This window comes from Adiantum capillus-veneris, chromosome 10, assembly GCF_014529385.1.
Source record: "Adiantum capillus-veneris isolate H3 chromosome 10, ASM1452938v2, whole genome shotgun sequence".
NCBI lineage: Eukaryota > Viridiplantae > Streptophyta > Polypodiopsida > Polypodiales > Pteridaceae > Adiantum > Adiantum capillus-veneris.
The window spans coordinates 125,329,375-125,347,023 of record NC_140940.1 but is presented as its reverse complement, the minus strand read 5'-3'; the positions used below and the strand labels follow the sequence as shown (position 1 = coordinate 125,347,023).

General features: G+C 42.6%; 1 protein-coding gene across 1 annotated transcript; it reads right to left on the bottom strand.

Annotated features, from left to right (window-relative positions):
* Positions 1-5,700: 5,700 nt before the first annotated feature.
* Positions 5,701-6,060, bottom strand: LOC147449589 (uncharacterized). The gene has a single exon (XM_086522645.1). The coding sequence runs from the start codon at positions 6,058-6,060 to the stop codon at positions 5,701-5,703; it is 360 nt and encodes a 119-aa protein (XP_086378771.1).
* Positions 6,061-17,649: the final 11,589 nt, after the last annotated feature.

Below are 17,649 nucleotides of genomic sequence, written 5' to 3'. Positions count from 1 at the left end.
CCTCTACTAGAACATCCGAAGCAGGGTCAAAACCATGTTTCCAGTGTCGAAAGTGGGCACGTGTTGCTCGGATGGTTAGTGGACTCATGGTAATGACCTTGGACGCCATCTCGAGGTCTCAAACTCAATCTGATAGTAACCTTATCTGAGAATCTGTACGTCCAAGATCTTGCCAACCTCTGGGAGAAGGCGAGCGTGGAGAACGTCGCGCAACTCTCCTCTGCTAGGTCGGGTGCCGAGAATCTTGCAGATGACAGAAGTTGCCTGCAATCGCTCTACCTATGCAGCTAGGCTCGCTTGCTCTAGGGAAAAGAGCAAGTCAAATGGTGGGCTCAGCGGGGTCGGGCGAGGTGGCGGAGGTGGAGCCTCCATCTGTGTCTACTGCTCTGGTGTAAGAAGAGGGTGGCAGGGAGATTCTGAAACAGGGTGCGCCGAGCACTACCCCAAAAATTTGTCAGTGTTGTGGGTCCTGAATTGCAGGAAGCTACTGGGAAGAAGGAAAGCAGGCCGGGGGGGATGTGCGGGGGAGGCAATGGCGGGAGCACAGGCAGAAGTGGGCGGGGGCAAAGGGGGGAGGGGATGGCAGCGCGATAGGCTACAGCACGCAGACAGGGGCAACACGAAATGAGGGGGGAGTGCACGGACGAGAAGGGGAGGCGAGGGGGCAGGCTGGGCAGTGGGGGCGAGCAACGTGGGGGGAGGGGGGGGGGGGGGATAGCGATGGCGCAACGGGGGAACAACAGCAACGAGCGCAAGGAGTTCCGATAAATAGAATTTCTTGTGATAAAATATTAAAGAACACTATTTAAAACTTAATAAAAAAGAAATGATATTTAAACATGAAACAATGGCTATGTGCATGCGCCTCCATGTAAAGCAAGCATCGGCAAAGTCGAGAAGCCAAACATGGACGATATCTTTTGCCGAGGCATGTGCACTACTTTCTCGGACTTTTATAATGCCCATAAGAGCATCCTCCATGGCATCCATCCATCATGTTTTGGATTGGCTCTTACAAATTGAGACAATCAATTCATTCCGTTATAGCAAAACACAGTCAAGTCTGTTCTACAAGTGGAACCCCTCGTCTTCTACCTACCTACCCTCCAAGCGTAGGGATGGCATGTCTTGTGATGAAACGGAAATCCCTTCATTTAACAAAGCATCCTTGTTTTGAAGGTAACATTGGCTTTGTTTTCTCACCGTCCATTTGGAGCCCACATTTTCCAATTTTCATCATGATAGAGTGCATAGTGCACAGATTTCACTAGTGGTAGCACATATGTTAGTTTCTCCAAGCTCTATCTTGTAACAATGTGCAAGTGGCCTACACTTCTGCAAGAACCTTTCTCATTCTCTTGCTTACCATGGATATTTTTTCTTTTATTACCGCTTCTACTACCCCACACCTCTCTCAAATAGCACACACATTTCACTCGAGCGACTTGCATCCATGCATTCTTTGAATATTCAGAAAGGCTTTATGTAGTGGTGCCAAAGATCTTTCTTGTGTGTTCAACAAGGAGCACAATAAAAGAGACCTTTTTCAAAGTGAAGGAGTACGAGCAGAAGTGCCACGCGAGAGCGAGTGCGAGAAGAAGAGCACGACAATATGGTGAACTTGCTCTACTGTAATGTGTAGAGCATAGTGAGTTCTTATTAGGTGTTAACAAAAGAATATGTGTACATACCTGGCAGCCCGCCCACTTACCTGGGCGACCACATTGGGCTTTATACCCCAACAACCTTCCAAGTGCTTGCCAGCAACAATCAACATGTCATCCACATACAAAATAAGGATCAGCCAATTGCCATCCTTATCCTTCTTTGTATATAGACAGTGATCGAACTCACTACGTTTGTAGCCTTGAGAAAGCATAAACTTGTGGAACTTATGGTACCATGCCCTCTGTGATTGTTTTAAGCCATAAAGACTCTTTAACAACTGGCATACCAAATCTTCCTTGCCTTTCTCAACAAACCCTTCTGGCTGCTGCATGTAAATTTCCACATCTAAATCACCATGCAAGAACGTTGTCTTGACATCCATTTGGTGCAATACCAAATCTAATATGGCAACCAATGCAAGAAAGCATCTCAATATAGTCATCTTGACCACCGGAGAGAAGACTTCATCAAAGTCAATGCCTTGTTCTTGCTTAAAGCCCTTGGTAACAAGCCTTGCTTTGTACTTTGGCTGACTATCATGAGCGGTGATCTTATACCTGTAAACCCATTTACAAGGTAGAGCCTTTTTTCCCTGTGGTAATTTAACTAGCTTCCATGTCTGGTTTTTATGCAGAGCTGTCATCTCTGACTGCATGGCCAATTGCCAATTCTCGAAGTCCTTCATTTGCAATGCTTCCTTCTAACATGAAGGCTCATTGCAATCAGTCAACATGACATAGTTCATAGATGGAACAAACCGATCAGGAGGTCGCGTGATACGTCCAGATTTATGAAAAATAGGTGGCTAAGGCTCAGCCACAACCTGTGGTTCCACTCTATCCTATCCTTGCTCCTCTTGAGCCCTGACATTTTGTCTTGCACATGCAGGTCCATCTTCTTGGAAGACAACTCTTCTAATCTCCTCAACCCTCTCTGGTTTAGAATGATATTTGGCTTCATTAAAGTGAACATCATTGCTACGGATAACCTTTCTGGATTCGGGATCCCAAAGTCTGTACCCCATCTCATGAGAATTACCATAGCCTAGAGAGATGCACTTTCTACTCTTTGGCTCAATTTTGTTTCTAAATTCCTTTGGAACATGAGTATATGCCTCACAGCCAAAGACTCTGAGATGCTTGTATGAGGGCATTTTGCCTGACCATACCATCTCTGCCACTGAATTCTTCAGCAAAACCTTGCTAGAAGATCTATTTATAAGATGAACAGCTGTTGATACAGCTTCAGCCCAAAACCCATTTGGCAGTTGTGCATTAGACAACATACTACTGACCCACTACAAGAGGTTGTGTGCTCTTGTGACGCTGTTAGCGACGGAAATACACTGGGTTTTTATAACCCCCGGCGTCGCTAAAACCGTCGCTACAAGCGTCGCTATATGCGTCGCTATATAGCGACGCTCATAGCGATGGTTATAACGACGTTTACACAGAAGACTATAGCGACGCTCATAACGACGCTACAGAGCCATAAATAGCGACGCTTATAGCAACGCCCGAGAGATTTTTTTTTGGTGGCAAGGCATTGAATGCCCTGCCACCCATCAACCTTCTCTTGTATGGTTCTATTCATCCTCTCGGCAACACCATTTTGAGGAGGATTGTAAGGAGCTGTAAGTTCACGTTTTATACCTTTTGACTCACAAAAGTCCTGAAAGGCCTTTGAAACATACTCTCCACCATTTTCAGTGGGTAAGCATTTATACTTCTTGCCACTCTGATTCTCCACAAGTGTCACAAACGTTTTGAAAACAGTAAACACTTCATCCTTGTGCTTGAGAAAGGAAACCCATAATTTCCTTGAGTAATCATCTATAAATGTCATAAAGTAAGAAGCTCCCCCTAGAGATAGGTTAGGTATAGGTCCACACAAATCACTATGAACAAGTGCCAACTGTGTATCTCTTCTACTGCTTCTATGCTTATGTGGCTGCTGTGTTTGCTTACCATACAGACAATATTCACAGAATTCAAAATCATTAAATGAAAAGCCAGGGAAAATAACCAGAACGAGACAAGATTTCCATTCCCTTCTTGGACATATGTCCTAACCGGCTATGCCACAAAGAAACGTTCGGCTGCTCGGTTACATTGATTACATTTTTAGAGACATTTGATACATAAATCATGTAATTTCCTCCAGACTTTACTCCATGTTCTACTGTCATAGAACCCTTAGATATCTTCCACATGTTCTGTCCAAAAGTGGTGACGTAGCCAGCATCATCAAGTAAACCTGTGCTGATCAAGCTCTTTGTAATTGCGGAAACATGTCTCACATTTTTCAGGGTGAAAAAATAGCCATTCTGAAACTTCAATTGAACATCTCCAACACCTAAGATCTCACATGTCTGCCCATTGCCTAGCCGAACATGATCTTTAGTGGTCACATAAGAGGTAAACCACTCCTTGTTTGGAGACACATGAAGTGATGCCCCTGAGTCTATAATCTAGTCACTCAGTGCATTTCCATCAGATGCTGTAAGAAGAGCTGAGTCCATTGTATTCTTCAAGAAGTATATGTCTCCTGACTCTAGACTGTCATCCTCTGCAACAGTGTTTGTCACATTTATTTCTTGATTTTTCACTGAGGACTTGTTCTTCTCACCATGGTCTTCAGCTTTCTCTTTGCCTTTTTCTGCTTTCCATTCTCTGCAGTGTCTTTTCATGTGACCCTTCTTGCCACAATGGTAGCATTCTATGTCACTCTTGCCTTTAGCACTGCGGGACTTGCTACGAGACTGATTCCTCTTTCCACCTTTGTACTTTTCTTTGGTCCTTCCCCTGACAACTAAGGCCATTCCTTTGCCTCTGTCCATTGTCTTTCTGTTGGTTTCTTCAGTAAGAAGACTGCCTTCTACACCTGCTATGGTCAAACCATCTGGAGGTGCAGAATTACTCAAAGCTGTGTGAAAAGTGTCCCAACTTTCCGGCAATGTGATCAACAGGAACATAGCTCTAACCGGTTCATCAAACTTGACCCCTTGAGCTGACAACTGACTGTAGATGGTGTTGAATTCATTCAGACGATTGGACATAGGTGTCCCTTCTTTCATCTTCAAGTCAACAAGCTTCTTAAGCCAGTATACATGTGAAGCTGCACTCTGCTTCTCATAAAGATCACTCAGCTTTGTCCATGCTTCATAAGCCGACATCTTGTCTACTACATTGAAGTAAAAGCTTTCTGCCAAAGTCACCATAATGGTAGAAAGTGCCAATTCATCCATTTTGCTCCATTCATCTTCGTCCATATCTTTTGGTTTTATCCCCTTGAGCTTTATAGGTTTTATCTGCTTCTTTTGTACCAACACATGTCAAATCTGCTTCTTCCACAATGGGAAATTGGTTCCATCCAGCTTCTTGATATTGTAAAGAGCAATGTCCTGTAATCCAGCCATAGCTACGCTTCACAGTAGTTCACTTTCCTAGGAAAAATTCAACAGAGTTTTTCTTGTAAACTGACCTCTGAACCAATATCAACCTGTTAAATGAACCAAGAAAGCTTCAGATTTTGTAGAAATTTTGGCAAAGTCTCCTTTGTAAAATGGCTCTAGTGTACTAAAAAATAGACCAAAAACAGCTCAAAAAAAATTGTCTCTCTAACACTGTAAGCTGCAGGTAAACCTGTCCTGCACCTGACCTGTCTCTCACTGTCTTGTCACTATCCTGTAAGCATAGACTCACACACCCTCTCTCTCCCCAACTACCTGACCTTCTCAGCTCTTCCCTGGCCGCTACCCACTTACCCCACCCCGTTGACCACAACCCCCCCCCCCCGCCCGCCCTTCCTTACTCTCTGTCAACCATGCGCAACCCGAGATCCCTCTCTCTGTCTTTCTCCCTCTCGCTCTCGGTTCAGCCCGCAGGCATGCAATACAGTGTCTCTCTCTCTCTCACTCCTTATCCACACATACACAGACACTACCCCCCCCCCCCCCCACAATACCCATCATCCCCTCCTCGTCTCTGCCAGCTCACCCCAACAAGATTGCCAACAGTTGGCAAATCAACTCTAGTAGCAAGAGACCTCCCAAAACCTGCAACATCGAGTATCAAAGGAAGAAATGAAGGATATACCATCACGTGCTTCAGGCATGAGGCCATAAAAAAATTTCATATCATCAACTACACCATCAAACAAACCCTCAATCTGTACCACTTCTTCACATACATTCTCCTCATCACAAAAACTCATAAACTCTTCAACTGAAGCATTCTCACTCTTCCTTGCCACCGGTTGCACATACATCTCACGGGAGACAAGGCCTTGTCCTCCCTCTTGTTGTGAGTTAAGATCCAAAGCATCCTCATACACAATATTATACATATTTCTAACAGTTAAACCATTTGCCTCCTCATGCATAATTTCCATGTCATTCCCACCTGATGATAGGTCACAAGTGCTCTCTATCTCACTATTACTCACTTCAATTTCAGATTTGACTTCCAAGGCTCTCAAACATTGATGAATTGTCTCCTTGTCTTTAAGCTCAACAAGGAAAAAAGATCTCAACTCGTCATCAAAACTCTCCCCAGCATCACTACATGAAGATGTTTCTTCGTCGCAGATGTTTCTTTGTCGCTCTCATAACCCTCATCATCAACTATAACCATTCCACTATGCATACCAAAACCAAACCCATCATGGGGCAAGCATACATGAGATGTCAAGGTCTCCAAGCTCTCCCAGTACAATGCATGAATTTCTCTCCTAGACTCGATGAGTTGAGAACCATTTTCAATGGTACAAAACAAATCTACAGGATCATAAAAGCTAGAAAAAGATCCCTTCTATGCTTTGTCAACTCCATTGTTCTTCTTCGGACAGCATGAAATAAAGGTACCATGCATCATAAAGAAGCCCTTGCCATGCATAATCGGCTTACGACTCGTCATCGTAAAGCTCCAATTGAGCAAACTCGTACTCCACAAGGCAAAACCATGGCACAATACCTCATGTCCACTACCTGTGAAGAACTTGCTTGTATCCATATCCATATTGGATCACCTGTAGCATAAGACCATTGTGAAGTGAAGCTCTGGAGTTCTATCCTCAGTGGCACCAAAATGATGACACGAAAAAGCTGGAGTCAAACACCTCTATAGCTTAGCCTCTCTGCCAGTTTGGGATCACAAACCTATCCACCACTGAAACACCTGCAACTGCAACTCCAAAGACTGTATCCAACTCAGATGCTTATTGTTACTCCTCTTTCATATGAAACCACATCTATTTTAACACCAAAGGCATACAAAAAATAAAAATGACCATATGAACACAAAAATATTAAACCCAAATCGAGAGCAAGTCTGAAGCCACAAGTAGCAGCTGCAAAGAACAATATTAACCCTCTATCAAGACTAGATTCATCTGATGTGAGGTTCCCAACCCTAAGAAGATTGGGGCGACTTTGATAGATGTCCTACCTTTATTCTCCTTTTCCATTGACGACACCCTACTCTGTTTACACAAAGTAGAGATACGAGCAACAGAAGGGAGGAAGTCCTCTATCCATCGTTTACGTGGTTATAAGGGTCATACACCACAAGCCAGGTTGATAATCTAGGACTTTAATGAAACTGTTTCCTAACATAAAGATGAAATCCCATTGACATACACAACGCCTTTTTCCCCACGTTTAAGAGGCACGGCTTCCATCCATAAACCATAAACATGATATGAGACTTAGTCTAAACTAAATAGCAATTTTATGTCACGTAGATTTGGGTCGTCTCGACTCTTGGCACAATGAGTCTTTAATTTCACTTCTCTTAATAAGAGGGAGTGGAGAGTTTCTCGACTAATCGAGACCACCCATCCTTGACTGGCAACCTGAGACAGCCCCCACTTTCCACCCCACACTCACACTTTTACCACACTGTTTTACATGTACAAAAATGTTCCTTAATTAATTTCAAACACAGTTTCTTTATACAGCCCTTCAAACAATACCAAAACAATTCAAACAACGCCTAATGAAGACAACCCTATTATTCAACAAAAAAAACTTTTTCAAATTCTCATGAGTTGCCGCTACCCGCGGACTTTCTCTATCTAACCAATAGAGCCTTTGCAAAGCAAACCTGTGCTGATCAAGCTCTTTGTAATTGCGGGAACATGTCTCACATTTTTTAGGGTCAAAGAAGAGCCCTTTTGAAACTTCAATTGAACATCTCCAACACCTAAGATCTCACATGTCTGCCCATTGCCTAACCGAACATGATCTTTAGTGGTCACATAAGAGGTAAACCACTCCTTGTTTGGAGACACATGAAGTGATGCCCCTGAGTCTATAATCCAGTCACTCAATGCATTTCCATCAGATGCTGTAAGAAGAGTTGAGTCCATTGTATTCTTCAAGAAGTAGATGTCTCCTGACACTAGACTGTCATCCTCTGCAATAGTGTTTGTCACATTTATTTCTTGATTCTTCATTGAGGACTTGTTCTTCTCACCATGGTCTTCAGCTTTCTCTTTGCCTTTTTCTGCTTTCCATTCTCTGCACTCTCTTTTCATGTGACTCTTCTTGCCACAATGGTAGCATTCTATGTCACGCTTGCCTTTAGCACTGCGGGACTGGCTACGAGACTGATTCCTCTTTCCACCTTTGTACTTTTCTTTGGTCCTTCCCCTGACAACTAAGGCCATTCCTTTGCCTTTGCCCATTGTCTTTCTGTTGGTTTCTTCAGTAGCAGACTACCTTCTACACCTACTATGGTCAGACCATCTGGAGGTGCAGAATTACTCAAAGTTGTGCAAAAAGTGTCCTAACTTTCCGGCAATGTGACCAACAGGAACATAGCTCTAACAGGTTCATCAAACTTGACACCTTGAGCTGACAACTGACTGTAGATGGTGTTGAATTCATTCAGATGATTGGACATAGGTGTCCCTTCTTTCATCTTCAAGTCAGCAAGCTTCTTAAGCCCGTATACCTGTGAAGTTGCACCCTGCTTCTCATAAAGATCACTCAGCTTTGTCCATGCTTCATAAGTCGACATCTCGTCTACTACATTGAAGTAAACGCTTTCTGCCAAAGTCACCATAATGGTAGAAAGTGCCAATTCATCCATTTCGCTCCATTCATCTTCATCCATATCTTTTGGTTTTATCCCCTTGAGCTTTATAGGTTTTATCTGCTTCTTTTGTACCAACACGTGCCAAATCTGCTTCTTCCACAATGGGAAATTGGTTCCATCCAGCTTCTTGATATTGTAAAGAGTAGTGTCTTGTGATCCAGCCATAGCTACGCTTCAGAGTAGTTTACTTTCCTAGGAAAACTTTAGCTGAGTTTTTCTTGTAAACTGACCTCTGAACCAATATCAACCTGTCAAATGAACCAAGAAAGCTTCAGATTTTGTAGAAATTTTGGCAGAGTCTCCTTTGTAAAATGGCTCTGGTGTACTAAAAAACAGACCAAAAACAGTTCAAAAAACATTGTCTCTCTCACACTGTAAGCTGCAGGTAAACCAGTCCTGCACCTGTACTGTCTCTCACTGTATTGTCACTATCCTGTAAGCATAGACAGCGACAATGCCTCAATGGCAGTAAAGCAAAGATGCAATCCCAACTTTCTATCTCACAGTCAATGCATCCTAGCTGCCTATCTAAGGGTTCTCGAGGGATCGCTCCAAGACCTGTATCACCGAAAGGATCTCAACATTCGAGAATCCCCCAGCTCAATAAAACCTCACTCGACTCTCAACAAAGGCTGCAGTAAATTTGACAGTACATAGACTTCCCACAAAGTCATACATCCACAAATTTCCCACTGTATGTTGTAACCGTTGTGACGGTTGTTTGCTGCGTGACTCACAACCAGCAAACACTCCACAGACATACATCATCTTTGACAATACATCCCATGTGGAAGTACCTGCAATGTCAGGATGAAATTTGGATTATCAAGCAGCAAACACAAGATACCTGATGAACTAGTGGATGTCGCCTATAGTGTGTGTATAGGTGCGCTCGTGTCGTATGTGACACGCCTTCAAGAAATGTGAGCCGTCCTTCGTTGTGTAGACAGCCACAAATCAGCACTCTGGAAGTGCAAATATCCTCAGCACTTGCAGTTGTAGGCCGAAACCCGGAATTTGCAGAGTCGGATCTGCACCCGCCAAGACCACGTAGTCGAAAATGGCCTGCGCAGAGCTTTGTCGAAGCCGAACGGTGGTCGAGATGACCTCAGATTGAAATTCTGAGAACACCAGGCCCTTTGAGATCTCCCACAGGATTTGGGGCCATGTCTTTGCCTATCGAATCTCACTCCAATCTGAGCAGGTGACTTTGGCTACCTGCAAATGCTTCCCCTAGCCTCAATCTGAGCTTTGATACCAGTTGAAGGAGTACGAGCGAAAGTGCGACACGAGAGAGTGTGCGAGAAGAAGAGCACGACGATATGGTGAACTCGCTCTACTGTAATGTGTAGAGCATAGTGAGTTCTTATTAGGTTTTAACAAAAGAATATGTGTACATACCTGGTAGCCCACCCACTTACCTGGGCGACCACATTGGGCTTTATACCCCAACACAAAGCACTCTCTCATTGCACACACATAGAATGCTAGCTCCACTTGCACCCATAACGCTTCATAGTAATAACGCTTCCCAGAAAAATACAAAGATTTTGTTGTTTTTCATTAAAAAAATCATTCCAAAAAATTATAGATATTTGGATGTAGTACTTGATGGAGTGTACAGTATAGGAGATCAAGATAGTGAAGAGGATGGTCTATATCTTGACGGTGTGTCTAGTTCAGTGCAAGATTTTAAAGAAATATCAAAAACTTGTTTGCCAAAGCAAGACACTGGGAAGCCTTGACATGATGAGTAGTATGCGGAGGTGCATTAGGTTCTAGAGTCGATGTGTGGCCAAAGAGAGGTGTCTTCGGTAGTAGACTATGTGGGAAGTGATGGAGATACAACCTTGGAGTGTGTATCATCTTGTGGCAAGGAGGAGTAAATATTCCCTCTGCACAATTTTGATGCCTACTTGGCTTCTGTGAAGGTATGGAATGAGTTCATGTATTTCTTGGTTGATGATGTGTGAAATGAGCAGGTGCACCTACAAGAGGAAGCATTGGTTTGCCAGTGGCACTATAAGAGGAGTTGTCTATAACTGCTAACATTGTTGCTAAAAAATAAAAGGAAAAAGGAGAAAGAAAAATTTGTGGGGGAGGCAATAACCGTGGCTATCTGTGCGGTAGTGGTTTCTCAGCAATAATCGCGGTAATATACCCGCAGCTATTACCACGTTAGGTGTCGCTGTTGGGAAATAAGCAAATTGAAACACCTCTATAGCGATGTCACCAAAGAGCATTGAAAGAGCACTACAACAGAAAAAAAATCTTTGGAAAATCCCTTTGAAACACCACAACTCCAACAAGAGTAGTCCCATTGGGAATTTACTGGCCGTCGCCCACCCATGAGACTATGTCACATAGGAGCAAAACCCTGCCAAAGCATGGATTTACAACACACGCCGACCAATGCATATGAAGACTAGGTCCCCCCCTTTCACCATTGAACACCACAAACCCACAACTTCAACATCAATTCCACAGTTTCTAGATACATGCCCTCCTAATCTGCCTGCACACAATTTGCCACTAGGCTGCCATAGCCATAACCCTGCAGAGAACTAGTCATAACCTGAAAAGGACAACTCCAATTGGTGCGCTTTAAATCTTGAGAGAAAGCTTAAAAAATTATTGGCAATAAATCTCCATATGACCAAATTTTAATCTACACGCCGCTACATGCAAAATTGATGCGAACAGGGATCTGTCCCGGTACGACTACGTGTAGAGTAGGCAAGGTAGGGGAAACAATTGCAACAGAAACCATCAAGGAGGCACAAAGAGCTCAAACCAGAAAAATTATGGAGTTTGGATGAACCTTTTTAAGTTTGTACATGAGTTTTAGTTATATACAAGTCTCACTTCCAAAAACTCACTCATGGGCACTTACAGTAGCCCGACAGCTGTCACAACACTAGTGACTAGCAGTGTATGTACATGTGCTTTCTAAAGCAAGCTAAAAAACCCACAAAAATAAAGCCCACACATCCTTTTGACATTGGGCATCATGTCCATATGTACAAATTTACAGAAACTGGGGTGTCAGAAATGCGCCCAGCATAGTTTGCCACACCCCAGCCTGCTAGATCATTCATGATCAGCAGCACAAAAGAGATCATGTAAACCACATGAGGGAGTATTCACTTCATGTTCATTCTTATCCACATGATCAAAAAATTCTTCAAAAGAAGGCTCATCTTCAATCACAGTCATCAACCTTGCAATATACTTCTTCAACCTGTAGCCATCCAAGTCAGCAAGCTGATATGTGCCATTTGGAAACCTGTTTAAGACCAAGAAAGGACCTTGCTAGCTGATTTGAAATTTCTTTTGAAAAGTGCTATCAAGCTTACTATTGTAACGAAGCACCATGTTACCCTTCTTGATGTCCTTGTCCTTTACCTTCTCATTTGCCTTTGCTTGATTCTTCTTCAAGACCTGCTCATAATGCTCAAAAGCCAACAACCTATCCAACTGTACAGATTGCAAATATGGAAGCATTTCCTTTAATGAATCATTGGGCCCTTCTTCAAGATTTAGCATCATCTTCAAAGCTAGTATCTCCACCTCAATAGGAAGTAAAGCCTCTTTGCCAAAAACTACATGGAAGGGAGAGAAACCAGTACCTGATTTGATGGCAGTCCTGTAAGCCCATAGAGCACAAGGTCGCTCTAAATCCCAAGTCTTCACATTTTTTCTTGTCATCTTTTTAAGCATCCTTATGAATCTTCATTAGAACTTTCATTCATGACATTGCATTGGGGATAATATGGAGTAGTAAACATGTGATGCACGTGAAGCTTCTCACATAGATAATCCACCAACCCTCCCCCGAAACCTAGACCCTTGTCAGAAAGTAACTCCAATGGCATGCCAAATTTACAAAAAATATCTTCATATATAAATAAGGAAACATCTTTACTCGTGATGTGCTTAACAGCTTTGGCTTCGGCCCACCTGGAAAGATAGTCAACAACAGTAAGTATGTAACATTTTCCTATAGCTGTCATAGGTAGAGGACCTATTGCATCAATACCCCACTTATCAAACACATCATAAGCCACAATGGTGGCTCTAATTTTTGATTAGAGAACCCTATTTTCCATGCCTTGACACTCTTTACAAGACTTGCACCAATGATGAGCATCACGTTGAATGCTTGGCCACACATACCCCTCCTACAAGACTTTATGAAAAGTGATCTTTGAAGCAAAGTGACCACCACAAGAACCCTCATGATTCTCCTCAAAAATTTTGTAAATTTACTCTTTACAAGGCACTTTTGTCATCACAAGATCACCCCCCTTCATATAGAAGGCATCACCAAGTAGCACATACCTTTTGGCACGGCGTAGGAAGGCTATTTTTTTGACTTCTCCAACTCTGATGGAAGCATACTTATTTGTAGAAACTCTTCCTCCCTCTCTAAAGCTTCCCTTACCAAATAAAGAGGAGAATCAGCCCTTATCACATACAATTGCCAAATTGAAGTTTGCGCTGCACCATGTGCTTCTTCATTTTGAGACCTATCCACATGCCTTAAACTCCAAGCTTCAAAATGCTTAAGAAAATTCTTCACTTGAAAACACATATTTTTCAGCCTTGGATTCTTACTTTTCCACACCCCAAGTACTTGCTTAACCACCAAAAGAGCATCACCTCTTACCCTCACACAACGGATGCCAAGCTCAAGGCAAAGGTTGAGACCTTTCTCCAAAGTAGCATAGTCAGCTTCATTGTTGCTTTGTGCTATAAGCTTCAAACTCCTTTTAGTTACCAAAGCACCTTGAGGATCATAAATTACAACACCTCTTGAAGCTTCACCATGCACTTTCCTGTAAGATCCATTTAAAAGAAAAAAGATAGGCATTGTCTATGTCAGGAGCTTCCATGTGTTGGCTCTTCACTGCATCCTCCTTAAGAAGAAGATGGATTTCCTTATAATTAAACAAATTAGCCAATGTAGCCCTTGTACTCTCCTCAACAAGAAAGAGAATTGGAATTCTTGTAGCTCCACAATCCACTTCATGAGCCTCTTTGACAAAGTAGGGCTATTTACCAATTGAGGTAAAAGAGTGTAGCTAGTGAGGAATGTGAATGGTTTAGGGAGAAGGTAGTGCCTAAACCTTCTACATGCATAAATCACACTTACCATAATGAGATCCACCTCAATATAGCCTCTTTCCACCTCCAGCTTCACCCTGCGAGTGTAGTGGGAATTGTTACCTCGTTGAAGAAGCATAGCTCCAATAGCATCCTTACCTAGTGATGGATTAACACAAAACCCATTATCTCAATTAGGAGCTTGCATAGCAGGAAGAGAACCAAGAACCTCTTTGATACCTTGAAAAACTTCTTCACATTCATTTGTCCATTGTAAAGGATCCAACCTTGCTACTTGTTGTAGAGGATAAAGAAGTTGAGCGGACAAAGGAATGAACCTTGCCATATACTTCACCTTTTGAATGAAAGTAGAAAGTTTCTTTGTATCTCTTAGGTGATGGGAGGAGCACCAAAGCCTTCACTTTGTTAGGATCCGCTTCAATCCCATTCTCTAAGATTATATGCCCCAAAAACTTCACTCTTGGTTGAGCGAGATGACACTTCTTTGGGTTGAGGTGACCTCCACTTTCATCATATTTGCTTCAATGCCATCCCAAGCTTTACACAATGATCCTTTCTAGAGCTATAAACACAAAGTCATCAATAAGATCCTTCACAAACTTGCTAAGAAAGGGAGAGAACACCTTATTGACACGCTGTTGATACCATGCACAACCATTCCTAAGACCAAAAGTAAGCACACAATAAAAAAAGCATCCCCATGGTGTGATTAATGTGGTATTCTTTAGATCTTCTAAATCCAAGGTGAGCTGAAAATATCCAGAGAATCCATCATATACACTATACCTCTCATGCCCTGCAATAGAATCAAGTATGTCATCTATGAAAGGAAGGGGGTAAGGACCCCCTCTTCATGGCTGAATTTAGAGGCTTAAAATAAACACATATCCTCCACTTTCCATCCTTCTCGGGGGGTGTGACAACAACAGGACTCACCCATTCTGCAGTACTCACAGGACATATGAAACCTGCTTCAAGAAGCTTGTCTACTTCTTCCTTTAAAGCATTAAGTTGTACCTGTCCCATTATCCTTAGCTTTTGGCGTACGGGCTGAGCTCCTTCCTTGATTGGAATGTGAATTTCCTCTCCCTTAAAGACTCTAGTCAAGTCAGGAGACAACATACGTTGTATCAGCTCCTGTTTGACATTAGGTTGAACTTTGGGTTGCATCGGCTCTTCAATTTGCTCATAAGGACCAGAGATATCCTCATTCTCCATAAGGCCAATAAATCTTTGTTTCTCATCATGCTCTTCTTCAAGAAACAAAGAGGAAACACCTAGATCTCTATCGCTGCTATCTTCCACTTCACTGCCATCATCCCCATTGTCTTCTTCTCACTTGAGTACTCTTCTTTATCACTTTTATCATCAAAATAAGCTTACCAAATATTGTTTGCTATCCATGTCAAACCTCTTCTTATCACCCCTTCTATTGTAGAGAGTGATGGTACCATGTCCCCAATCCTATACAGCTTTGGTTGCCTGTAACCATGGTATTCCAAGTATGAGAGGGAAAGCACCAATACCCGCGGGCATAGCATGGCACTTGACCAGAACTTTAACATCAAATACATCCACATCCAAGTCCTTTAAAACTCCCAAGCACCTCACCCTTGATTGGTTGGCAAGCTTTATGCGAAAACCTGAATTTTTCACCATGTTGAGTCCCAACTTTGATACACAATCTTGACTAATATAACACATACCTGTGCACCTCCATCAATATAAGTGTCTCCAATGCACTTCCTCTTATGCCATGCATCCATATTAGGGCATATATCAGGTATCTCATTCAAAGATAGGACTCTCATTGACCCGCTTGCAGGCTCCTTCTTCATGGGGTTGACTACGTGCTTCCATTGCCTCTTTAACTTGGGACACATCTCCATGAGTTTCCCAAAGGTAACATCAGTCTTTCTACCCACCAAATAAGCCCTTCAACTATAATTTGGTTGCCCTTCTCCCAAAGGAAAGTCAGGTGCATTGTAATGTTTCTTGGGTTTTCTCTTCTTCTTCTCTTTACCTGTACCTGCTTCAACCTATTTTCTCTCTTTTTTGGATGGGACTTGCATCACTCATGTCATGTCTCTTGTAACCCTCTTACCTACAGGCATGACCATAGCTCCCAAATCACCTCTTTCTTCTCCAAACGGATTATTCTTACCACTTTTGTTTTGCCCTTCACTTCATCTATCAAACCTCTTGGTCCTACTTCCCCTTTAATCTCAATACCATAATATTGAGCTCGAGAAGGAATTTGTGGAGGAAGAGTAATCATGTCACCACCCATTCTCTTTAGCTTGTCACATTGAGGGCTTTTATGACCCCATTCACCACAATTGTAACATTGAAAAATATCCCCTCTTCCAGCCCTGCCGCTTCCTCTTCCACCTATAAAACTCTCATTGCTTCCATAACCACGTCCATATCCATAGCTTTGAACTCTTCCACCTCCCATCATATGCACACTAAGATTCTTCATAAGACCTACAACCTCTTGCATCTCCTTGCAAAAAGCATTCACATAATGAGAAGCTTGTTGATCATAACCTGGCTCCCTAATGAGGACCGTTGGTTGCTCTACCGCTTTCACTTCCACCTTTGGCTTGATATTGATTCCAAGTTGATGAAGACGCTCTGCTTCCCACTCTTTATTCTTTGCAATTTCAACTGCCTCCTCAAAGGTCCTTGGCTGCTTAAGCTCTACCTTCAAGCGTAGGTTACTCCTCAAACTTGAAAGAAACCTATCCTTCTTTAACATAGCTGGAGGGATTTCAGCCCCTAAAGATGTACACCACTTTGTCCATAATGCATTGAATGCCTTCACAAAGTCTTCTATGGTCTGTCTTTCACCCTATACCAAGCCTTGAATAGATTACCATACCTTTTGTGGGTCTTCCACCTGTTGAAAGTCTGTAATAAAAGCATGTCTTATCATTTCATAAGTCATAACTTGAGGAGGTTGGGCCGATTGTAGCTCCTTTTAGTAGCCTTCCAACCATTCCCTAGCATCTTCAAACAGAAGTAGAAGATTCGTAGCACCAACGCTAGGTCTTGCTTGTCAGCAAGAAGGCAAGCAAACTCCATTCTCTCAATGAAACTTTTCAAACGTTCATTTGATTTACCACTAAACTCCAGAAAATTAAACGCCATGTCTTCCAAAACCTGTAAATTGAAGGTAACTTGAAGCGATTCCTCGGTGGCGGGCACCAAAACACTGTTGGGAAACAAGCAAACTAAAACACCTCTATAACGATGTCACCCAAGAGCATTGAAAGAGCACTACAACAACAAAAAAAGCTTTGGAAAATCCCTTTGAGACACCACAAGTCCAACAAGAGTAGTCCCCTTGGGAATTTACTGGCCGTCGCCCACCCAAGTGACTATGTCAAATAGGAGCAAAACCCTACCAAAGCATGGATTTATAGCACACACCGACCAATGCATATGAATACAAGGGCCTCCCCTTTTACCATTGAACATCACAAACCCACAACTTCATCATCAATTCCAAAATTCCTAGATACATGCCCTCCCAATCTGCATGCACACAATTTGCCACTAGGCTGCCATAGCCATAACCCTGCAGAGAACTAGTCATAACCTGAAGAGAACAACTCCAATTGGGGCACTTTAAATCTTGAGAGAAAGCTTGAAAAATGACTGGTGAGAAATCTAAAAATGAACAAATTTTAATCTACATGCCTCTACATGCAAAATTGATGCGAGCAGGGAGCTGTCCCGGTACTACTAC

Excerpts from the sequence above, each read along its gene's own strand:
- LOC147449589 (XM_086522645.1), bottom strand. The coding sequence starts at position 6,060 with ATGGAAATTATGCATGAGGAGGCAAATGGTTTAACTGTTAGAAATATG.